The 26,488-nt window shown below is 36.8% G+C and overlaps 1 protein-coding gene across 6 annotated transcripts in view; it reads right to left on the reverse strand.

Moving 5' to 3' along the window:
• Positions 1 to 26,488, reverse strand: part of LOC114050154 (protein dispatched homolog 1) — a 234,920-nt gene that overhangs the window by 39,455 nt on the left and 168,977 nt on the right. For 5 of the 6 annotated variants that reach the window (XM_027871765.1, XM_027871767.1, XM_027871764.1 and 2 more), the window contains one exon: positions 20,541 to 21,055. In XM_027871765.1, coding sequence (XP_027727566.1) covers positions 20,541 to 21,055 — 515 coding nt within the window. Of the gene's footprint in view, positions 1 to 6,310; positions 6,368 to 20,540; positions 21,056 to 26,488 lie in introns of those variants that run through there. The other variant, XM_027871769.1, reaches the window with a different exon arrangement.

Here is a 26,488-nt window from a genome sequence, read left to right on the forward strand (position 1 = left end):
TCACTTGTTAAAGAACAAACTTTTCTTTTTTGTAACAAATGGTAGACTACAAAAGTGTAAAGGTACATACAATTTCAGTTGCAATCACTTTTCTGTGTTGTTTTGTATAATAGTTTTTAGGCCTTTGGATTCTGTGGATAATTTATGACTTTGTTTGTAATTGTCTACCATGACAAAAAAGAATTTGTCAATATAAAAAAAAATTGAAATGTAGTCATGAAATAGGCTTTCTTACTTTTTTGTCAACACCAAGTAAAAAACAAATGATGAATTCTCTATATCATAAGAGTTTGTAAGAAAAAGTACTTGTAAGGTATTCTGAAGGATCATGTTGGTTCTTTATCTGAATATCCAGATTGACTGAATTTTTGTTTTGTTTTGTTTTGAATGGTTTACTACCTAGCTGGTTTGGTGGTGTTAGTAGTATCTTGGGATGAGTTTTCAAAGAAGGCCTTATCGTGGGGGAGGGTTAGCAGATACAGACACCAACTGCCCCATACTCATCTAGCACTATACATGGAAACTAAGCTTCATGATGGTGTAGGTGTCAGGAACCGCCTGTGCAAAGATGAATTAGTGCTGCTAGAATACAATGCCTAGTAATCAAAGTCATGCATGATTAGAAAGGAGCCTTCAGAAATCATTTTGGTTCATTGACCTAATGGGCTTTTTTTTTTTTAAGCAGGAAAGCAAAAATGCAAGGCTTCTCAAGTTAAAAAAGATTTTTTTAAAAAAAATTCCAAAATCCTTTTTCCTTGGTCCTCAAAGCACCTGTCTAGTCATAAGGAAAAGTCAGTAGAAAACTTGTTTTTTAAACATCACAGATAAAGCTCCCAAAGTCTCAAGCAATTCTGTCCCGCCTAAATGGCAGAGACTGTTTTACTGGCCTCTGATGACCTGTCAGGGTTTTTAGCCTGTGGATGGGACATACCCATATAATTTGGGGCAGCCTTTTCAAAGTGTCCCCTTCCACCTTCAAATATTAGCCAAAACTTGAAAAGAGGAGTGTAGAAAATGGTAACTATCCTAAGGTTTGAAGAATTTGTAACTAGAGGAAAAGCAGGAAAATAATAGCTGATATTATCTAGCACTTTACATCCATTATTTAAGTTTAGCTTCTAATGCAAACCTTAATCACAGGATATCAAAATCTTAGATATTAATTAATTAGATATTATTAATCATAATATTCACATGTTATATTCCTAGTGCTTAGAACAGAGCCTGGCTCATAGTAGGTGCTTAATACATGCTTACTGATTGATTGACTGCTAGTGAATGAAGGCAAAGAATTAGAAAGCTGGAAGGAACCTTCAGAAATTATCTAATTAATGTAAAAGTTATTTGTTCCAAAGCCATGGGGTACACCTACATCCAAGCTAGCCTCTAGAGTATTTTATATACATGTAATGTCAGCAAAGCTCTCACTTCACTCCCAAGAAACTTGATTCAGGATAGCTAGTTTTTCCCAGACCCTAACAGTGTCAAAGGGTATCAGCCAGAATGGAAAGTCATGTTTTGGGACAATAATTCTTAGGATATAAGGACTTTCCCTAGACTCCTACTTCACCTTCTTCTCTGTCCTTTGTTCTTTCTTTCTTTAAAAAAAAAAGATATATTTTGTTTTCACATCTCCTCCATTTGTAATATGTCCCTCTTCAACCTCCTTCACAGGAAGCCATCTCTTATAACAAAGAATAAAAACACAAGGGAAAAAAGCGGTTTATCAGAATTAACCAGTAATCAATTGAGTCTGATGGTATGTGCAATGCCCCATACTGACAGTCCTTATCCCATATAAAGAAGGAAGGGACTTAAATTTTCTCCTCTCTTTGGAATCTTCTGAGCGGTTTTTTCATAAAGAAAATCCACATCTCTCTCTCTCTACAATCTTGGCTCTTTTCTATTTATTCTAACTATGGCAGGGATGGAAAACATTGGGTAACTCTCCCCTTCAGACAATCCTTTATATACTTTTAGTAAGCCATCCTTTCTTTTACCTCTTTTCCAGGTTCCCACACGTAAGTACCGACTATATACTCAACATTATAATAATAATAATACTGATGATGATATCTAACATTTATTTATCACTTTAAGGTTTGTGAAGTGTTTTATATATTTTGATTTGATCCTCACAATAACCTTGTGAAGTCAGTCTATTATTATCCCCATTTTATAGATGGGGAAAATAAGAATGAGGCTTTAAAGTTAAGTGATTAGGCACTATGGGGGATACAAAAGTAGCAAAAGACGAAAACAGTCTTTGCCCTTGAGGACCCAAAAGTGGTAAAACAAACAAACAAACAAACAAAAAAACCCAACATACAGAAAACACAAATGGAAGAAAAAATACAAGGCAACAATGCAAGCAGTTTGTTATAAATTATATTCTTCTTTGAACACGAAACCCAGAACTACAGTAATGACTGGAATACGTTTAGCCAAGGGAGGCTTCTCGGAGGAGAGGATGGGAGCTAGGTCAAGAGCATTGACAGGGGAATTACAGGTCCAAGGACTAGTTTGTTTGGTATGTCAGGTTTTTCCCCTAGCACTTTGAGTACTTAAAGGATGTGCTTCTTTCCAGTTTTCTCAACATATTTTGAAATGTGGAGCTTATAAATGGACATATCGTCTTGGCACTAGGAATGTGATAAGTGCTCAATAATTCCTTCGGGATAATTCCATTTTCTAAGAAGGCCAAAGAAAAACTGTATAAAGCATATGCAAACCAGGCATTTCCAAGTTCAAAGTAACTCATAAAAATCAGGCTTGTTGTAAACAAATGCTAGTCAACTGTCACATGGGCCATTTATATGCTGAAAACTAGAAATCAACACAGGCTGTCTATGAAAAAGGTAATTCGTCTTGCTCCTCTTAAAATTTTAAAACAACTTCTATACAATGAAGTATTTGCAAAACTGTCAAAAATAAGTATTAGGATTTGACAGACATTCTACAAAACTTAAGGACTACTTAATGGTATTTAAAATTAAGTTTCAATCAGCCAGATTTAAAAAAAAATACAGTCTTACTTCCTCATATTTTCTTTGGTCTAAAGTTCAGAATCTCTCTGTGTTCAATTGCAATGAATAGTTATGCTTAACTAAAGTTAAATGTAAAGATGTCTTCAGCTTAGGGATTATGAACTCTAACACTACATTGTGCCCAAGGGGAATCTTACTTTATTTGACAATAAAAACAAAATTTGGCCATCCTTTGCTTTTATCAATAGGTGAAATTTCTTCAGGATGGAACTGGATCCATGTCATACGTAGGGCTAGTCTTGCCAAAATTCTGATTGCAAGAAAAGGTTGTTGAATACTTCTCCTTTTAGTACTGGACTCCCCATCAAGGTTATCTTGTTCTCAGCTACCAACAAGTCTTCCTAAAGGTTACATCAGATAATGGCTAAGGAGTTCTTAGTCTTAGTAAGTTACAGCATCTTTAAAATAAGTGAAGTAGTTCAGCCAAGGCAAAAAAGAGATTTAAGCTCAGGATAAGGCTGTCTGAGAAGCAGAAGAGTTAAGAATCTTCTGCTTGAACCCCAGGGGCAAGTCTGGGAGTAATGGGCAGAAGTGATGAACAGGCAGATTCCAAGTCAATATAAAGAAGAGCATCTTCATAATTAGAGCTAGTCCCCCAACTTAACAGGCCACTTTCCCCATCTCACAAAAGGCAGAAATTGGATCATTTGCTGTCAGGTAAAGATTTCATACTTTGAGAAAGGCTGGATTAGATGATCTCAAACAACTTTTCTAATGCTAAGATTCTATGAAATACCGTATAGAACATTTGAAAAGCACCTTCAAGACAAAAAGGAAGGAATCACTAGCAATAGTGGTCTGGTATTTTCCTAGCTGTTCTACTTTTGAATATAGTTTTTAACAATAGAAGGATCAGAACTTAAGAATACCTTGAAGGGACCAGACCAAGCTGTGTTAATTGACAAAGTGGATGATGATTGGCAACTGAATGTATTTGGATGGTGAAGACTTGAGAAAGATGACATTACTGGTAAAAGAAAAAGGAATGTTTAGATGGGTATAGTTTGAGATGCCTGTGTAACATCTAGTTGGAAATATTTGATAGGTAGTTGCTGCTGTTGGCCTGGAAAGGTAGGAAAGGGACAGGTTACAAAGAGATTTAAAAGACAATTTTAGACTTGATTTTATATTTGATTCTGGAGATAACAGGAAGTCATTGGAGTTTATTGAATAGGGAGGTTGCATAGTCAAACCTGTGCTTTAGGAAAATCAATTTGACAGCTGATCAGAAAATCTACTGGAATGAGGAGAGAAAAAAATGTGTAGAAAAGAGGAAGTTCCCATCTGCTGAGCCTCTGTAGTACAATGGATACCAAAATCCAACCCTGCATTTCCAGCAGTTTAGTTTGTTCATTCCTTCAACAAGTATTTATTGAGCACCCCTTAAGTGGAAAGCACTGTGGGAGATATAAAGATGGTTCACTGAAATTTACCAATAGATCATGAAACGTTTAGTGAGTTCATAATTCAAGCATAACAAACAACTCCTGTCCCCCTCTTTCTTCCATTCTCAGCAGTTTGTATTATTAAGCGACACACCGCCTTCCATCCTTATCAATTATAGGACTTTAAGGAAATCAAACGTAGGTCTTCATTAGGAAGAGGCTGGGAACCCTTTGGGGATTAGATAAAGCTCTGGCTGCTTTGTTCCCACATTTTTAATAATGATCAAAGCACATGATAAGTGCATGAGAGAAGTACAAAGCACTATCAGATGAGGGAGATAGCATTACTAAAAAAGTCTAGTTTATAGGGCCAAATTTATGTTTTCTGGTTAGTTAAAGAATTAGCACTTGTGTAGCATGTTTGTAACTACTTGTAGCTTAAAGAAACAAAAAAGACAGTTGAGTATGAAAGAAAATTAGTGCATATAAGGGAACTTGAGATACATACTTTGAAATCCCAGGATGCTTCACAGCACAGTTATCATAATGATAATATTAGTTGTTATTTATTTATCTATATAGCATTCTTAAAGTTTACAAAGTGCCTCACATGATTTTCTCCTTTTCAGTTCATACTCTGAATTAACATTAGCAATGGAAATTGTTAGGCAGATGAATACACTATTTTTTTTAGATTTTTCAAGGTGACCAGGAATTCTGGCATTGTTTTTCCTCTAGGTTAATACATAGTTTTAGGGAGAAAATTCAGGATATTTTCCCCAATGGCTGTCATTTAAAACAAGGACATAGATTTCACAGGATTCTCTGTCACATTGACCCACCAGAATGATAAGCAAGCAAACTTCAGATGTCAGGAAACTTGTACCATGGAAGCCCCATGGCACAGTTGTGCCAACTGTACCTACCATGGCCAACCTTAATATCTTGTCAGAAAACATGTCACTATCTCTCTTAGTGAATGTGTTTTGCCACAGCAACAATGCTTTTCCAAAAGCAGTGTAGGCTAGTGGATATAGGGCTAGATCCGGGTTCAAAAGCTACCTCTGATACTTCCTATCTTATGACCATTAGTAAGTCTCTTAATTTCCCTGTGCCTTCCTTGATCTGTAAAATGGGTATAATCTGTAGTAACGCCTATTTGCAGACAACAGTGTGCTAATTACCATGCGCTCTGGAGTAGAAGGTTAGGCTATCCTAACCTTCTAAATGGGATTCAAAATCACTCAAGAGTTTGGCCAAACTATCTACACTGGAGGGGGGAGGGGAAGAGAATGCAGAATGTCTCTAGATTATCTTATTCAGTTGGATGGACAGCCCAAGGAGCTAGCTCATTTGTCTTGGACAGACCCTGAAGATGGACAACAAAGGGGATACAGTACTGAACAGAAAGATGAAGGCAGGCTAGAGTGCAATTGGGAACTTAAGCAGGGCTTTCAAAGACCCCAAGCTTCTAACTGAAACAAAATTTCATCTTTTTAATACCAATATTTTTTTCAGTGATATCATATGACCAAAAATCATGGAATAACATATAAGGAATTAAAATTACAGTTCACTTAGAGAGCACAGAGAAGACAGGTAGTGTGTTTACCAGCAGGTAATTAATGTACCATGGTATATTGCCAATGATGAATTGCTTGCATGAAGTGGTGCGAAAGAGTCTGTGTCTAGGAAAGGACATGGGTAGATCATATAGAGAAAGTAAGAGATAATGGCACTGGTACCCATGCACTGGGAGGAAGGCATCTCAAGCAAACTGTACAGATGCCCTATAAAGGGTTCAGAGGAGAAAAGTACATATAGAAGAGAAGAAGGTGTAGATGGGTGGTGACCTACACCACTGGAAGAAGTACTCACATTGATAAGAGCATGAATCCAGGGAAGTATCATCATCACCATCATTATCTACCAAATCTAGAAAATAAATATCTGAAGTTGTAGTATTAGAAGTAGTTGTTAAGCAGTGGAATTTCTAATGATTATTGGATAATGGCATTAGGTGTTACTCCTACTAACTTAGAATCTAAAGGAACTGGGGAAGTTCAGTCAATAAAAGAGGAGACAGGCCTAGAACAAGATCCTCTGATGGACAGAAAGATTAAGCTGATTCTATTTAGTAGGCATATTCCATATTGGATTACTACTACAAATTACACATGTACAAAAAACTGGGCTAAACTGAAACTACAGTTCCTAATTTGACATCATTTAATAAACATTTACAAGGTGTCTACTATGTACAATGCATTGTGCTAGGTGCAAAGGGAGATATAAAGATAAGTAAGACATGGTACCTGCCATCAAATAACTTGCCAGCCACATAAGGGTGATTAGACAAGTAATTATAATATAAATTGGAATGTAAATGCATAAGAGAAGTATAAAGTGCTATGAAATCAGATGAGAGTCTTAAAAATTTAGATGAAATCCAAGTGCGTGGCATATAGGATTTTGCTTTAAAATGCTCTTCATCTATTCATTCATTCTGAATGGAAGAGATGTCCAGCTTTCTTGAAATATTTCTTTGGTGATCCAGTCCAACATTCAACATGCCTTAGAACTCTGAATGAAATCCTGACTATCCTTGTTCAGGGCCTTGAATATAGTGTGTTTGGTGTTTGTTGATTGAATTTCTTTCACCAAGAATATAAAATATAACTGCTATTAAACAACGGTTGAGATTTTATTATGCTTGAAGATAGTTGTTAATTTAGCAATATCTTTTGATTCAAAATTAGTCTGTGAACATCTGTGGTGCTGATCAAATCTGCCATTATAACTCTTAGGGAACAAAAAAATCACTAGAAGGCAAAGTTCCATGAAGAGAACCTTATGTAGTAAAAAATTGGAGAGTGAAGCTCTGCAGGAAAAAAAAAGGATAATGTTGAAGCAGGCAGGGGATCCCACCCTCACACTGAAGGTTGCATACATTTCTACCCTAGAAATCTTGAAATTCAGTTAGCCATTCATATGGAAGGTAATCTGAAAACTGCTTTCAGCAGAAATAATGAAATGTACTCGACTGCAATACAGAGGTTAAACAGTGAATCTTTTCTTTACCTGAGTGACCAAATACTTTACTCTTTATATGGTCAAACTATGTTAATGCAACCTATATGTAATTTGAATCTGACCCCCTTACTTCAAGATAATGAGATTTTTCTTTTAAATCACATATTTTCTTGATTATTTTCTTTTAGAATTTGCATGCCATTAAAAATTATTATTTTTGAAAATCACTAAGAATTTGTCTTCCCCGCTATCTAGACCCATGATGAATTTGACACTTCTTTCCTCAAACTGAAAATAACTGAAGTCTTTTTGACCCCAAACAATGAAACTCAACACTTCAAAAAACAACAAAGATGCCTTCAAATTAAAGTTACTAAGGAAACTTCTAAAGTGTTTGTAGCTTTGGACAGTTTTATTGTTTTTTTTCTCTCTCACTTGCCATTTACTTTCAAAACCACTTCACTATTCACTTGCTATTGATTAGCTGGAGGGAGAAAAACACCCTTGTCCTCCATCTGCTAACAACTTGCTATCACTGCACCCCAGACATTAACAAAGAAGGTTACAGAGGAGAGATGATAAAAGACTGTGGAAGGGTGAGAGAAACATCCCTTATAGCACAGTTCACACATATTTCCAAATCCCCAGGCCAACCCAAACAAAAATCGCTAGTGAAAGATAAATAGTTATCACCTAGGGATGTCAGTCTATGGGAATGCTAAAGACCAAAATGGTAATGCTTAAAACTGAGTCTGATTGTTTAAAAGCTGTCTCAATTAGCAATTAATATTTGTAACTAATCAGCCATTATTACCTCCTAATTGGTGTCCCGGTCTCTAGTCTCTCCACTCTCCAATCTATCTCACATAAAGCAGTCAAAGTTGTCTTCCTAAGGGAAAGGTCTGATAATGCTCAAAAACTGCCTTCCCAAGTTCCCTATTCAGTCCTAGGATAAAACACAAAACTTGTCAGGCTGCCTTTTAAGGTCCTCCCAAGTCTGGCTCCAATTTACCTTTGCCACCTAATTTCATCTTAGTCCCCTTTAAACGCACTATCTACTAGTCCAAATGGACCACCAGCTGTTAACCTGATCTGGACATTCCATTTTTGAGCTCTCACACAAGCTGTATGCCCTTGCATGGAATGCACTTCACTCCTCATTTCCATCTTTTCTTATCTTCCGTCAAGGCTCACACCTTTTCCAGAGAGCCTTTTCTGAGCTACCGAAATCGTTGTCACTGTCATTCATCAAATTACCCTTTGTTATATACTTAATGTGTATATCTGCTGTTACTTGCTCCACATACCCAAGCTCCTTGAGGGTAAGAACTATTTTTTTTTTGTAGTCTTAGCACCTACCACAGTGCTCTGCACCTAAGAGGGACTTAACAAGTTTGCTGAATTAATTTTTTTTTTCAAAATTAAAAAAAAAACTGTGCTTTAGACACAATCTAAAGCCCCTCCAAATTTTTTTTGAAAACCCCAAACAAAATAAATACACTTCCCAATGTTATATATTCAAATAATTTATATGAAACTTATAAAAACCAGTTCTTTGTTAATCAGGCAGGCTAAAAAAAATGGCCTTGATGTCATTTTCCCAGTCATTTCAGTATACAAGAAAGGGGTTTTGTGATGTAGAATTAGGTTTTGGTAAAGGGCTTGGGATGGCATTTCCCCTTATATTATCAGTTCATTATTTCTCCTAAAGACTACAGAGTTCCAAGGCCCTAGCAGATCACTAGTAGCAGCTTTGCTACTGCCCTCTCAAAGGTGAGGGAAGTAGGGCACGGGAAATTCGTTTTCGAACACATTTTGTTTCTTCCACTTATAGTAATGGGAAGAAGTGGTTCTAGAGGTCAAAGTGCCACAGGGCTCCAAGTCCCATGCAGTACACACACCACAATATGAATCCCAGAATGCCCCCTACCACAATAATGCACACACACACACATATATGTACACACATACATAGGTCTATATGTATGTGTACACATGTATATCATAATTAAAATATCCTTAAAGAGTTGAAAAGCACTCTTTGCTTAAAGAAAATATTGTTCCTCAGTTCATGTAGCTACTGTGCTGTTTGGTTAGACGTCATAAGCAAAGAGCTTCATGTTTTATATTTCAAAGTTAGCCAAGCACTGAAATAAAGGGCTTGGTTTTCACTGATGTCTTTTCATACCAGTCCATTGCATTAAGCCTTGTAGAAAACATGCTTAATGAGAACATCGTATATTGTTTTCTTAATAGGAGGTGAAAAATGATCATTAACAAGAGTTCCAAGAAAAGCTAATAAGAAAGCCAGGAAAACCTCATTAAATTAAACTAAACGAAGAGCATGGACTGCTGGATGGAAGAATAAAACTCCCCATCAAAACACTCATGGCACTTGAATACTAGTCACTTAATTGTCAGCTTTGGGGGCGGGGTGGAAGGGAACAAGGAGGTGAAGAAAAGAACATGAAAGCCAATCTGGTATTAAACACAGGATTTTATGGTCTTTACAGTTAAAAAACAGGGAACGTTAATAATTTAAAAAGCGAGTACTGCACCTCATGATGTTTTCTTAGGGATCTGTGTTGTATAGTTAAGTAGTTTTAAGCTTAACAATGTTATATTTGTTTCAATCAGATAGTACAATTATTTATAAGTAGTCTGTGTTGGGTTTTGTCTTAAAATGAACTGTCAAGTACCTCAAACCCAGCAGCAGTTGGGATGAACAATTAACAAAAATCTAAGACTCATAAAAAATTTTAATTTGGAAAAACTTTATATATATTTTAATTTATTTTCCTTGCTGAGGAAGGCCGAGAAACTGAGGCCCAGAGGTCTGAAAGGCGACCTTTATGTAAAGCCTGCCCCCATTACAGTGAGAACAGCTAAGACTCTTCTGTTTCTTTCCTTTTCTTTTTTTTCCTAGGTATTTGTAAAAGGGAAAGTCACCTGAAGTCTGAAGGCAGATAGAAAACCTTCCTGGAATGACTTATACCAGAACATTAGCTCTAGAAGGAACCTGAGGTATTATCTAGCTCAATTCCCTTATTTTACAAATGAGGAAGCTGACACATGGAGTTGTAAAATGATTTTTCCCCAAGGTCACAGAACTGTTTAGTGCCAGAGCTGGGTCTCCAAGTCAGGTCTTTTTTTCTTTTTGGTGAGGCAATCAGGGTTAACTGACTTGCCCAGGGTCACACAGCTAGTAAGTATCAAGTGTCTGAGGTCCAATTTGAACTCAGGCCCTCCTGACTCCAAGGCTGGAGCTCTATCCACTTTGTCACCTAGCTGTCCCTCAAGCCAGGTCTTCTGATTCCAAGTGAGGTGATCTATCCCCTCTAACATTGACTATAACAGCAACAACAACGACAGTAATTTCATAGAGCATTTTTAAGTTTGCAAAATGACAGATATGGTATTTCATTTGAGCTTTACAACAACTCTGTGAGTAAGGCCCCATTATAACCCTATATCTACACACTATTCCACTTCTCTCTGGCTCAGCTGGAACTGATAGTTCCACGTGACCTTCGGTAAGCATCAACTAAAATTAACAAGTTCAAGTAAGATCTTTTAATTATCTTTATTAGTAACTACTGCCTAGGTCCCAGTCAGAAAGTGAAAGACATGTGAAATTCAAATGATATTCATAAACATTATAATTTGCTGAAGGCAAAATATTTTACCTAAATGAAACAAATGTATGATGAGAGGTTGAATCTATTGACCTCATCTGTTGAATTCCTGGGCTAAATATCTAAGACTTAACTGAAAACCTCTCAAGACTAGTTAAATCTGATGAATGTTATTACCCACTTCTGGTAATCCACATGGGCATAAATGATTGCTGTCCTTCAACCTCCAGGAACCAGAAATAGTTCTCAACTCCTTCCCTACCTATGGTGTGCCATCCCAGGTTCTCTATTGCCAAAACCAGATGCTCTGAATTTGTTGCTGGCTCTCAAAAGCAGCTGCTTATAACACTGCCAAGTCTGTGATGCAGGTCAATATTCTGTACTGGAAGCAGTGGCCCAGGACCAACACCACCCTTCTGTCTCTTCTTGAGGTTATAATTTTAAAAGTTAAGAAAGAAATGTCATGGGGATAAGGGAATAAAGGGTTGTGGGGTATGGGTTAGAATTGAGAAAGGGTTCCATAAGGGGAAATCAAACAATAGACATTAAAGAAATAAAGCAAAAAACCCGAAAAACCCAAACCCTTTTAAGTAGCATCCTCATGTTTGGAAAACCCTTGGCGGATTGATCATACCAATGTGTTAGTAGGTTTCTATTTTCAAATTTTTGTACTCTAAGAATGGTGCTTTATGTACTTGTAAGGCCTTCACTATTGCTGTTTCAAAACACATCTCAGCAGCTCATAACTTTATAAAGAATAGGGACACATAGTTTGCCCAAAGTGGTTAAGTATTTGACAAATTTTTTGAGTGTGATATTTATGCAAACATTTAACCCATTCAAAATAGCTCATCTGCCCCACAAATGAAGAACAGTTTCAAAAGGACATAATTTTTCTGTACTACTAACTTTTGTATATCTTCCCCTAAAGGGCTAGCAACATTCAAAGTGAAACTAGCAGACACTGAATCTGCGTTGGCATAGAAAAACCACCATTATCAAGTGTTTAGTAAGTACTTACTTTTTACTATACAGTAGATGCTTTGATGACTGTGGTGGTGAACAGATGTAAAAAGCATAGTCCCTGCCTTCATGGCCCTCATAGTCTACCAGATGTGAGCAAACAGACAACCAAACAAGTGCTATCTGTAAGCTGTATTCAAGTTTCTAACAATAAGCTTTTCATGCCGCAAATAGGGGTTATGCTATACAGTCATCCCTGCATGGCAGTGATCAGATTGAGCAATTTAACTGTAAGACAGAATGCAGAGAAAAAACTGCAGTAAAGGATTTTGAAAACTTTGGATAAAGCTCTCACCAACATAAAGAATGTTTTATTCTAGAAACATGTACATGTATATACATATACACAGTTGTTTGTTATGTGCAAAACAGTAATATTATGAACAGATATGTCAACATCACTTGTATGTTTGACATGTTGCTGAAAAGACTGACAAAAGATCAATGATCCTTTTTACACTGAGCATCGTCCAATAAAAAATCAGCTGAAAACATTTCTACATAACTCAGTTTTGTGACTTATGAACAAAGGAAAGTGCAGTACTTAAAATTCTATTGTGGGATCATAAACTCAGAGATGAGGAATGACTTAGAGAACATCTAGTTCAAATGCCATCATTACAACAAAGAGGAAACCGAGGTCTAGAGAAATGAAATGTTTTTTCCAAGGTCACACAATGACAAAACTAGCCTGCAAACCCAGGTTCCCTGATGCCAAATGTGTGACTCCAGTCTGTCAAGTCAGCTGGGTAGGAGGATTCAAACCATGCCTTCTGACTCCAAATCAATTCAATTCAACAAACATTTCCATGCAGGGAACTACATGAAGCACGAGGAATACAAAGACCACACCAAAAGAGTTTCTGTCCCCAAGAAGCTTATAGTCACCAATGCTTTTTCCATTACCTGCTCACAGGCTTTTGTATAAAACAAAGTTTCTATATGGCTGCATTTTAGTCACAATTATTTACAATACCACAGCAAGAAAAGTCCTCCTCCAAAGGTTAAGTTCCTTCTCTGTATTCACACCAAGCAGCAATTGAGCTAAGCTCTGCAGAAAGAGGAGAGAGTATACTTGATAACAATTACCCTTTTCCTGGAATCAGAGATGGAACTGTTCCATAATAATGTCTTGCCTTTATGCCTCACGCTCTGGCAGATGCTCCCACCCCTCCTTAAATGGGCTTTAAAAAAAAACAAACCCTTGAACTTTTCAAAAATTTTCCCTTGTTCTTAGACATCTGCCAAGTAACTTGCAGTAAAATGGAAAGGGAAGAGGGATAGTTAAAGAATGCATCTGTCTACAATTCACAATGATTCAACCACTCAATTTTATGAAGCAGTGTTTTTGAGTTTGGGGTTTTTCTTGAGAGCGAGACTTGTGATTAAGGTCAAGGCCAATTAAGCTCAGTATTCTGAAAAAGTATTATATACTGTGCAACACAGAATCTGAGATTCAGCAGACTCTTGAGTCTACTAATTTATGGTTGTAAGACAAAAGTCTCTAAGAGAATATTAATAATAAAAACATATCCATTCCAGTTGACTGTCAACTGACTTGCTTGGCAAGTAAAACCTGGAACATTTTTTTAAAGTTTACAAACATGATCACTTTTTATTAATTTTGTCTATTTTTAAGGTCTATAAAAATAAATCTAGTTTCATTAAAATCAAGACTATACATTACAAGAATTCTCCTAAAATGAACCTTCATAAGGAGATTACCACATTAGATACTTGCCCAAAATTCCCTGGAGGATTCACAAGAAAAAAGTTTCATGGACTTTAGTGCCATAGAGAAATCCATAGAAGAAGACTTTTGAGAATCCCTTCGACAGCAAGGAGATCAAATCAGTCAATATTTAAAGAAATTACTTCAGGCTATTCACTGGAAGGTCCAATACTGAAGCTACAGCTTAAATACTTTGGCCACATAATGAGAAGATGAGACTCATTGGAAAAGACCCTGAATTTGGGAAAGATTGAAGGCAAAAGGAAAAGTGGATGGCAGAGGATGAGAAGGATAGGGTCATAGAAGCAACAAACATCAGCTTGGACAAACTTCGAGAGATAGTTGAGGATAGAAAGGCCTGGCAGGCTACGGTCCATGGAGTCACAAAGAGTCAGACACAACTGAACAACTGAACAATAACAAAAACTCAACTACATTATCCTACATCCTTATGTTCTCAAAGGAAAATGAATAGCCACTTAACTTGAAAAAAAATTTTTTTGGCAATTTAGGGATAAGGTGAAAGAGAGACCTACCAGAGGAGCAGCGAGGTGGCGCAGTGGATAGAGCACCGGCTCTGAAGTCAGGAGGACCTGAGTTCAAATCCGGCCTCAGACCAAACACTTGACGCTTACTAGCTGTGTGACCTTGGGCAAGTCACTTAACCCCGCTTGCCTCACAAAAAAAAAAGAGAGAGCTACCAGTACTAGAGACCCATCCTAGAAACCAGAAGACATGGGTTCAAGTCCTGCCTCTGACAGAAATGGCTGGGTGACCCTGGACAAGTCACTTAACCCCTCAAGTACTCTAGACAACTCTATAAGAGTATAAATTACAGAGAAGGTGCTGCCCTGCATTGGTAGAGGGACATTCCACACCTGCATGTTCCCTATACCAATGAAATCACAGGTCTAATCCCTCCCTAAACTTTTCCAGGGAATAAAGAAGAAAAGAAAAGAAAAAAGTGAGGCATAACTCCTCTAGGTTTCTCCACTTGTTTTCCCCTATGGGGTATGGCAGTTTGCATAAGGATGTAAAGAAATACAAGTTTATAAAGAAATACAATCACATAATTATTAACTCAGGGTTAAGCATTACTCAAAGGGATTGCTAGGTCTCAGCAGGAGAAGATGAAGAATTAAAGAAGTGGAGAAGTAAAGGGATAAAAATATATAAAAAAAAAGGGAGGAAGAAGAAAGGGAAAGAATGCAAAGAGAAAAAGTAGAGTGTGCCCAAACATCCCTCCAGTGTTGTAGGTTTATTTTTCCTGGTTTAGGCTGGGATATTTTTTTCCCTCTAGCTATAATTCACCCCAAAGCAGTTGCCAGTTTGTTTACCGGGTAGGAGGTACGTGGGGAAAGGGGAGAGGAAAACTTCGGGCTGATCCCAATAAGGCTTTGACAGTGAAAATGGCTTCTATGTGATCAAAATGCTAGAGGAAGTATGGCCCAGAGCAGAATTCTTTTTCAACTTAAACAGGACTAGTCCAACCCAAAACCTTTAAAATGTAAGTGCTTTAAGAACTAAGTTTTGGTGAACATCTGTCTTGGAATAAATCTCTGAGGCTACACACACACACACACACACACACACGCACACACACACACACACACACACACGCTCTACAAACAACCCATTATCTTCAAAGGCATCCCATTTGACTTTTGGACGGTGCTGTTACAAAGTTAGCCTATTCTATCTCTCTGCAATTCCAACCCCAGCTCTTCATTCTCCCCCTTTGGGGCAAGTAAAACAACCATAATTTCTAGCCACTTTGCCTCTCTTATGCAGTCTTGGTGAGCATGAGTTTTTCTGGCAGTTATGCTGTATTATGGCCTTATTTTCCAGCCTTTCACTAAAACCCCCAGATTGCTGACTTCAAAGTTGCTGTCTTTTCCATATATGTGAAGTTATTTTCTGGATCCAAGCATAGGATTTTGTGTTTATCCCTATAAAACTGACACTTATTTAATATGGTCCATCATTCTGGCCTATCAAGATCTTTTGGGATCTTGAATCTGCCATTCAGCAGGCTGGACATCTCTTCCTCAGTCTTGTGTCATCTGCATCCTGGATAAGCATGTCAGTACACCCTCATCTGCATCACTTATAAAAATAGTTAATAACAGTACAGAACCAAAGATAGATCTATGGGGAATTCCACTTTTGATCATTCTGGATTTTATGGCTTTTGACACTAATCTTACTACGCTGGTTTCTTGTTTTTGGTATTCATCTTCAGTTACATACTTTTGCTTTTATTTCTTCCTATATCTCTTTTTAAAATCTGATTTGTTTAGAGAGTTCTCTATATGGCCACATTCTTTAGATAGCTCCCTCTTTCCTTCTTGCCTCTTCCGCAAGTTGAAGTGGTATATTAGCACACTGTGAACACTAAGATAGTAGTTGCAATGATGTTGATGAGAAATGTGCTTACTGTAAGTTATTATTTTCAACCTTAGAATGAGGAACTTCAGCTCTCTATATATGGCCTTAACATCAGAAGAGTTTGTATTGTGCCTCATGGGTTAGAAAAAGAGCAGACCTTACAGTCTTTCTATAAATGCTGATGTTCATGTTTAGATAACTAATAAAAGCTCTTACGTTATTTTTATTTCATCAAATTCTATGGTGAAATAGAATAATATAGGTTTTAGGGCAACAGGAAAGGTAAGATTGTGATAGACTAATAGAAGGACGAAGTAAAGTGAGATAATGCTATAGGAGACTTGTGGAGATGGTGAACTGTACATTCCCAGAAGAAGTCTTTAGTTTTACTACCATTTCATGCCTGGATAATATATTAAAGGGCAGGACTCCTAAATAGTAACAATTTCTCCTTTAAAAAAACAAAAACATTCTTACTTCTGACTTTTTTAAAGAAAAATGCCCAGCCACAAAGACCAACTAACCGATGAAAAGGGAAATGCTTGGGAATACTGACTCTGAAATAGCAATAAAAAGTAAAAGTGATCAAAAACAGGTTGAAAAGAAACATAGCAATAACTATGATCGCTATGTACAAAGGGGCAGCAGGGGGAGTAGGTATTGGCTGAGCTGGGTCTAGAATCCTTTGGGTCTCTAACCAAAGCACTCTTAAAGCTTTACAGCTCCAATTCTGCTAGTGTACCACCAGAGGCATCCCAGGTGACCATCTGTCTATGAAATCACATTTGGAGAAAAGTGTCTTTCACAAGTACCCAAAAATATCACAGGTTTCCCAGCACGATAATGAGTTAGTTACATTACCAGGTACTATTTATGGAAAAGGCAAGGGTGCTGCAATCAAGAATATTTGCAACACCAAATTAAAAGGTAAGTAGAGTTTGAATCAGAAAACTTAAATGCTATTTTTGTATGGAAATTTCCATAATAATTTGAATAATGATACTATTACCCTTTCACCTTAATACAGCAATAAGAAAGCCCCAATTGGATAATTTATAACTTATGTCATCAAAGCCAAAGGCAATATGACTGCCTCCAGAGAAATAGTTTCTAGCTCATTGCAGAATAAAGAATATGGCCATGTAGTCTTACAGAGAACCAGACACCACAGGGTTTTAGTTGTGGAGGTAGGATGGAGAATATTATCTCCCACTACTACCCTAGTCTAAACCTCTGCCAAACTGTTTTGATATTTGTCCTCTAGATGCTTATTCTCATCTTCCTTCATACAGTTCCCTCCTCATGATCTCTCTCTGCTTAATTGCTGTTCATCCTTCAAGGCCCAACTCAAGTTCCATTTCCTTTTCTTCTCCCAAACCACCACTCAGTCTCTCTCTCTCTCTCTCTCTCTCTCTCTCTCTCTCTCTTTTTCTCTCCCCTCTTTGAGGGGTCACATAGAGTCAGAAACAACTGAATAATAACAACAACAGTGAAGGCATAGTAAAAAGAGTCCTTGAGTTGGAGTCAGAAGTACCTTGGTTTCAAATCAGAGAGACCATGGGCAAATCATTTAACCTTTCTGGGGTGAATGGGGATAATGATACCTGGAATACCTATCTCAAAAGGTTGTTGGGAGACTCAGATGAGATATATATGTAAAGCATTTTGTCTCAAAGTGTTCTATAAAATATCAGTTATTAGCATTACTATCACAATTATGTGTTACACTGTTAACTCTGTCATCTCTCCCACTTCTCTAACACTCAAGAGCTTTCTGAGTACCCCCAAGCACTGTTTTCCCGTGCGGTGGCACTCCACCTCTCATGGACTTAGTAATTATAAAAGTTACTAGCAATTTTTATGTTTATATAAAAGGTATCCCAAAAGTCTTAGTGCAACCATTTAGCTTTAGTAGCTTAAAACTGTAATAAGACTTTTGGAATATGAGTGTGTGTGTGTGTGTGTGCCAAAAGTCATAGTTTTCCCCTAACACTGTTACATATATACAAATGAGTTCATGTAACAAGTTCTCTGATAGTATCTTTAAAATAGAGGTGATATATAATTCTTTTCTGATGCATATGTTTTTTATCCAAAAGTCCAAATTCTAAGGCTATGGAAAGATTGTCCCAACATTTTACTCTCCACAGTTTGTTGAAACTTTGCTTGTAGAAATGTGGCATTTTTCAATCTCTCTTTAAAAATACCAGGAAACTTAAAAGCATATGTCAGATCCTCATTCCTTTAAAATTAGATCATTGACAAATGCTAGGCCTAAGGCTGGAAAAACTTGACACAATCCACTATATTGAAAGAACTGGTGACTTGCCCAAGGATTTAAGATATTATACAAAGTTCTCTCAAAGGGCATTAGTTTCAAAACATGATACTACCTCTTTTTAACAAACACTGATTGACTTTTTACTCTTACAAAGCATCTTTTAGAATAAAACTTTTAAAAAGCATAACTTAAAACTGAACACGTGAGAAGCTTGTAAGAAAAAAAAAACTAGAGAGAAGCTGCAATAGTTTTGTAAACTGTATAATTACAATATTTCCAAATCATATAAGGTAAACAGGTCTGAGGAGTAAATATGTAAATACTTTCAGATCAATTTTTTAAATTAAAAAACAAATACTCTCAAATACTTTCAAAACCTGATAAAAAGATAAAAAGGTTTATTATGTACTTTCTAGGTCTGGTTCTAATTAAAAGGTCAGTTTCTCCTGTTAGTTTTTTCAAATTTCTCTCTCTCTCTCTCTCTCTCTCTCTCTCTCTCTCTCTCTCTCTCTCTCTCATATGAAACACTATTTGGCCTTTACAAAGTACCTGGTATGTGCAAAATGTGTCGTCATAGCTCAGGTGTATCCCATATCACCTCCACAGGAAGAAATCACTTCAAACAATCACACACACACAGAAAGTGGAAACAAATTAAGGGCCTTCCCATACTGACTCATATTTTCCTAGTACCTCTTAACCTCACAGATCTGAAAATGGTCTATAATCTACACTGTATCATTATTTCTAATCAGCCCTACAAACACACAGCTATATGTATGTATCAGTTATGAAAACAACAATTCAACACTATACAAAAGGTTATGTATAATAAGCTAAAATTCCTTGATGAGAAATGGAAAAACAAAAATGACAGGGTGAATTCTATTTTACATTCACATTTCAGTAAGGGTGCCCACTATTCACAACAGCAGGAGACTTAATCTAAGTTAAAGGATTGCTTGTTAGGAATCTCTCAACACAAAAAATCTGAATGATAAATATTAATTACATTTCATGTAAATGGATAGAAAGAAGGTATCTAAAAGAACTTTGTACACCAACATCAAGCTGTTCATTTTATATCACATTTATCCTACCAATATGTGAGAAAAACAAGATTTTTTTCCACAAATAACCATTTCCAGACAGAAAAGAAATGAAATGTCCAATACGAGCTTGAAATGAAGTCATTACAACAACAATTTGAATGGATACCAAACAGGAGGTCATAAGATTGTATGACGTCCATAAGAATAAGCATCATTAACAAACTAGTACTAGTTTGTAAAGCATTTTGCATGCGGGTAGCATCTTTCTTCCAAACAATTTTTATAGTTCAAGGTCCTTAACCTAATATCTGTGTGTCCTGATCAGTGTCCTGACTATCCCAACGTACAGGTCCTAACCTTTCTCTCCCTTCAGATGCTATGTAGGATGGAAACCTTCAGAACCACTTACAGTCTCTCAACTCTTAACTGTGGGTGAGAGTTGGGGAATACTGGGTACTATAATTCAGGCAACATGGTAGGTAGTCTCTAGTTACAAGTTGTTTAAACAAAAAGGTGATTTCCTCCCTAAATAATTTTGACATCTTAAAAAAAACATTCTTTGAAAGAATTGTATTACTTCCAGTTACACTAAACAGCTGCCTAAGATAAATACTGTAATCGGGAAGAAAAAGACAAGTTAAATCTAACTGTACTACATAAATCTTTCTAACAATGAGTTTTAAACAAAACAGAAATTCTCATGGTCAACAAAAAACAAAACTGATAAAGTCAGTAGAATAAAAAGTAAAATTTCGCATTTTGCATTCTCTACATAGATTTAACATTTACCATCGCAAACCTACAAACCTTGCAATCTTTTCTTCAAATACTTTTCCTCATCCTTTTGGGAAGGAAGCACACGAAGGGGAGGGAGAGACACACACACACACACACACACACACACACACACACACACACAATTAGCTGAATGCCAAAGGACCATCAAAACATTCATAGCACTCACCTTAGGTTGGTTACATGCTGCTGCACTGGCTGATGTTGAAAATGGTCAGGCCACTGATGATGCAGGCAGAATGATGGAGAGGGCTGAAGACAGCAAGCAGTCTGATATACAGGTGAATGGTTTTGACACAGAGATGTAGAATACTCTGAGTGTGGCTGCATGCAACACGAGGCCACAGGAGATGGTGCTGTGGGACCAGTTTGGGAATGGCACTCTTGGTGACTGCTATGGTTATTCAAAGAGTGATGGTATGGGCAAGGATGGCAGCATTGTGATAACACCTGGCAGGTTCTTTGGTTGTCTAAAGGCAGAAAAGAAGGTTTAATTGTGCCATTAACTTGGAGGCATCCATTTGGACTCACTTTTGTTCTAGGTGCTTCTTTGGATGGGTGCTGTTGGATTGCAATGTCTCCATCACAAGATGTAAGGGTACTGGAGTTGGGCATAATGTCGCCATTGCTCAGAACCATGAAATCATTGTTTCCACTGCTCATAGCCATGCTCCAACTTCTTTGCTATGAAAGAAAACAAAATAAAGTGAGTCCTTATTCAGAAATGCATATGCTAGAAGGATAGGCAAAGATTTAAATTCATTTAGGGAAATAAAACAACAAATGTAACAGAAGCATTGATTCATTCAACAAACATTGGTTAGGTGAGCTTTCTATGCAAGGCACTATGCTGGGTTCTGGGAAAGGTATAAAAATAAATAGAATATAGTCCTTACCTTCAAGGACCCTACAATCGAAAATTTAAAATAAGCAAAATTAATTGCCTGGGAAGACTTCTATATTTTAAAATAGTTAATACTGTAGAAATTAAAGACACTCCAAAGCAGTAATAGAAAACAGATGTAAAGTGAAGCACAACTCATTAACAAATTCCTCTACTGGTCTGACCAACACCATTGGTACTTCCTTGATATAAACTATGTGATCTCCATAGTCATACTGCTCTCTCATCAATTCCTCTTCTCTCATCTCTTCCTCCCTTCTCCTTAGCCCTGATCTTAACTACACCTAGTTCAGATGAGCACCCGAACATTTCTGAAATAACACCAAAAAAATGACTGTTTTGTAGCTGAAGGGTAATTTTGCTGCACGTGCTCATCTTGGAATTAATCAATCATCAGGCATTTATTAAGCACCCATTATGGGCCAGGCACTGTGCTAGGTGCTGAAAGTCCTTGGCATGTTTGTGGGCCTGGAAGGCTGGATATTTTAGGAAACATCTTAAAGTTTGAGTCTGTTTCTAAGTCAATAAAGCCCTAAAAATAGGGTAAAGAAAAGAAATAATCAACATATTAAGCCAAGTAATATGGCAAATGAACCACCAGGTGTAAAAGTCAGTGGGGAGAGACAGAGAGTGGATTAAAAATAAATGTTTGATAGCTAAAAAAAAAAAATTAGGGGAAAAACTGAGGATTATTACTCTGAGAAAAACAAAGAGGTGACACGCTGTATCAGCATTAGTTAGCCACAAATCATTTCATTTATTTTCTAGGAGATATAAAATGCACATAGTGTTATGGATGTGAGACAAAAAATAATCAGTATGCAGAATTTTTTAAAGTTTTAAGCAAATTTGTTATTTTTTTCAGCCCTACTGTTATCAGAAGTCTCTAAATAGTCAACAAATTTCTTAGTGGCATGATCAAGCTCAATTAACAAATCACTGTTAACACTAATTTACAACAGAAACTACAGGAAAAAAGGGGACAGTGGTGTTCTTGGTCTCCTATCCGAATCTGAAGGCTAAAGAAAGAAATTAAACCATGTGTAGTTTCACTGAATTTCTTCTGATTGACAGAGACTTAGCCTTCAGAATAAAACTTTCTGAACTCCCAGGCTTAGAAACTGGAATTGAACTTTTCTTTACTTCATTTTAATCTGTGCAGGGAAACCATGGGAAATGCTGGGAGATGTTCGTTCTTTAAGTTTGCATACATGATAATTTGAACAAATATAGATTTCTCATAGAGTAGATTTTATTTCAGACTTTACACATCTGTAAACTACATAAGCCAAATGCTTCTGAGTACAGGATGCCAGCAAGTATGCTAGTAAATATGCTCCCAGAATAGGACATTAAATCTCTGATACTCAATGTGGATACTTAGCATAAGAGGACATATAATCATTGTATTAAAATGTGAATTTTGTTTTAATATTTTGCTTTTTAAAATTAAGTTTTATTCATGTCTTTTGTTGTTTACATCACCATAGTTTTCCCCAGTATCCTTCCCCCTACCCCTCCCAGAGAGTTCTCTCATCGCAAACTATATTTTTAATTTAAAAAGGAAAAGGAAAAGGGCAGGAAAAAAATCAACACGACCAATTAATACATTGAAAAAGTCCAAAAAAATGGGCAACGTGCATTGCACATAGAACTCCTACAGTTGTCCATAGGTTGTGGGTAGGAAGCAATCTCTCATATCTCTTTTTTCAAGTCATTCTTGTTCTTTATAATTTTGCAACATTCACTTTTGATTTTTTTGTATGTGTGGTTGTTTTTTTTCCATTTATATTGTTGTAGTTGTATATAGTTTTCTTTGTTCTGCTTACTTCAGCTCTGCATTAGTTCATGTAGGTCTTTCCATGGTTCTCTGTATCCATCACATTCATCATTTCTTACAACACAGTAATATTCCATTACATTCATATACCAAAATTTGTTTAGTCATTCCCTAATCAATGGCTATCTACTTTGTTTCCAATTCTTTGCTATCACAAAAAAGTGCTGCCATAAATATTTTGGTGTATATGGGGGCTTTATTCTTATCCTTGGCTTCCTTAGCCCAGTAATCTCAGGAACAAAAAAAATAGGCATTTTAGTCACTTTATTTGCATCATTCCAGATTGCTTTCCAAAACGGTTGTACTGATCACAGTTCCTCCAATAATGTGTGCTTAGTGGGCCTATCTTCCTATAACCCTTCTAAAACTGACTGTTATCATCTTTTGCCATCTTTGCCAATTTAAATGGTGTGAGATGAAACAATAGGGTTGTTTGGATTTGCATTTCCCTTATCATTAGTGATTTGGAGCATTCTTTCATGTGGTTGTTAATGGCTTGCAAGTATTTTGAGAATTGTTTGTTTATATGCTTTAACCATTTATGTAATTAATAACACTAACGATAATAGCATTTATATAGCACCTTAAGGTTTGAAAAGAGCTTCCTAAATCTATCTTTTTTTTAATCCTTACAATAACCTTGAGAGGTAGTTGCTATTATTATCCCTATTTTACAGATGAAGAAACTGAGGCAGACAGAGGTTAAGTGATTTGTCCAGGGTCATACTACTAGTAAGTGTCTGAGGCTAGAAGATTTGAACAAGTCTTCTTGACTCCAGGTCCAGTGCTCTATCCACTGTGCCACCAAGTTTTCTCTATTGGAGAATGGTTGGACATTAAACTCGATACTGAATATGGACACTTGGCAGAAGAGTTCACAACATCATTGTATTAAAAGATGAATTTAATACAATTCTGTTTGCACTTCTGAAAAAGATTCCCATATAAACTATAGCAACAACTATTGGACATAATTTACATTAGTTTACCTAAAGGTCTAACAATGCATCCCTCTAAATATCTCAGGTGGGAAGGATTCATTTATTCATTACTAATTGATTAAGTGCCTAGTATATGCCTGGCAGCTTCATGGAGCCTAAGACAAAACAAAAAAAAAATCCCAATCTGAAAGAGCTTATATTCTACTGGGGGAAATGGAATGCATATTTATAGATAAGTAAATGCAAACTACATACCAAATAAATACAAAGTTATATGGGGGTAGCTAGGATAATCAATCAGGTCCTCATTTAGGATAACTTCCTTAATTGAACCTTGTGAAGGAAGCCAGGGATTCTGAGAGGCAGAGTTGAGAATGGATCAATAGCTAGCATTTATAAAGTACTTTAACGTTTGCCCACTGCTTTACAAACACAATCTCCGTTGATTCTCATAATCAGTTGTTCTATGTTCAGTTCTGTTACTTCTTGACCCATATACAGGTTCCTCAGGAGATGCTAAAATAATCTGGTACTCCCACCTCTCTGAGGATTTGCCACATTCTGTTGATCCACACAAAGACTTTAGTGTCGTCAATGATGCAGAAGATTTTTTTTTTTAACTCCCTTGCTTTCTCCATAGTCTAGTTTGCAGAATCTTAAGTATAACCTCGCTGAAGTGTGAAATGAACACGATTGTTTGGTAAATTGAACAATGACTTGCATTACTGTGGTATTGATCAGTTTGTCCTGGATTCGAATAGATATTCTATCATTTTTGAGATTATACTCCAATACTTCTTTTCTCATCCTTTTCTTAACTCTGAGGGTTTGAATTCAGTTCTTCCTGACTTGACCTCCAGTGCTATATGCAATGTTGATAACAATTCAGTCAAACAATTTTAAAAACAGGAATTTACAAAGGGGGTATATAATTGGAACAGCTGAAACAGAACATCTGCCCAAGAGTAAGGAAGACATGCTCCCACAAATGCATACAGAGTTCAAGAAAAAGCAGGTTCAAGTTTAGAGATCACACATAGGGGTAGTTCATAGATTTGAGTTGGATGGAAATCTTTTTTTCTTTTGGTAGAATCCTCATGATTTTCCTTTAGAACTCCTTGTAGAGTTCTCAAGCTGTCTTTCTTCAGTGGGTCTGGTTTGTCCACAAGTTAGAATAGTCACTGCTGTTCAGGGAACTGCTGTGCCATACATGGAAAGTCCAAAATCTTCCAACCTTTTTGAAATTCACACGTTAATCCTCTGGTCAAAAGCGAGAGGGCGAGGACACAGAAGTTTTCTCTTCCCCTACCTCTCCAGCAATTCTCTCTCACAGGCTTGGCTGGAGCTGCTTGCATCTGGGTATGACCCACCATTGGAACGGTCAGGTTCAAAACTAGTTCCTTGTTTTGTTTTGTTTTGTTTTTCTATTTCCTGCAAGATATGAATAAGTCTCCTCAGCCCATACCAACACACTTCCTATGTAGTATCATTTCATTCCATCCAATGGCTTTCATTCCTTCTAAGCATATCAAAGACTTTTCTCTACCTGGTTTAATGCCTTTGATTGATTAGGTAGGTACTTCAAGTGGGGTGAGGCAATTAATTGATTCAAGGAACGTCCACCCTAATGACAGATAGTGCTTGACTAATCACAACCTGGGTTATAGTCCTGTCCTCTGCAAATAGACCTTGGGCAAGTGCAGTTGAAAGAGTGCTGGATTTACAGTCAGAGATGTGGGGTTCCCACCATGGTGTATTTCTTTCAAGTTTTGGCACATGGTATCTATGTGACCTTAGGTCTCTTTTAGCGCTAAATATGATCCTTACCAAAGCCAACCTCTCTGGTTCCATTCCCTGGAATTATCCCACATGTCTACACTCACTACCTCCACATCTCTTCTCTTACTCCTCAACTCTGTACAACCTGTCTTTTGAGATAATTAATCAACTAAAATCCTTATCTCCCACATTATCAGTGATATCTTATAATCACTAAGTCCAAAGGCCTTTTCTGAGCCCTTATCCTTTTGATCCACACTATTGATTATACCATCTTCTTAGATAATCTCTCCTCTTTGGGTTTTCATTGCTTTCTCTTTCCTTTCCTCTCACCAATATTGGTCAGTTTCCTCTGCTAGATAATCATCTATACTCTGTTCCCTAACTACTGGTTACTCTAAGGTTCTGTCTATCCTAAGGCATCTTTACTTTTCTCTCTATATCCTTTCATAGTGATCTTATCAGGTCCTATAGGTTAATTTACCATCATTTTGCAGTGGATTCCCAGAGTCATATATCCAGCCCCGCTCTCTTTCTTGAGTTCTAGTCCTGCCTCATGAACTGCCTACTGGATAAAGATTGAAATGATGTGATTAAATATAAATATGGAATTTTGAGAATGTTAATAACAAAAGCAAGACAGTAACAGTAGG

Source organism: Vombatus ursinus, unplaced genomic scaffold, assembly GCF_900497805.2.
Source record: "Vombatus ursinus unplaced genomic scaffold, bare-nosed wombat genome assembly UNPS02014798.1, whole genome shotgun sequence".
In the NCBI taxonomy this organism is placed as follows: domain Eukaryota; kingdom Metazoa; phylum Chordata; class Mammalia; order Diprotodontia; family Vombatidae; genus Vombatus; species Vombatus ursinus.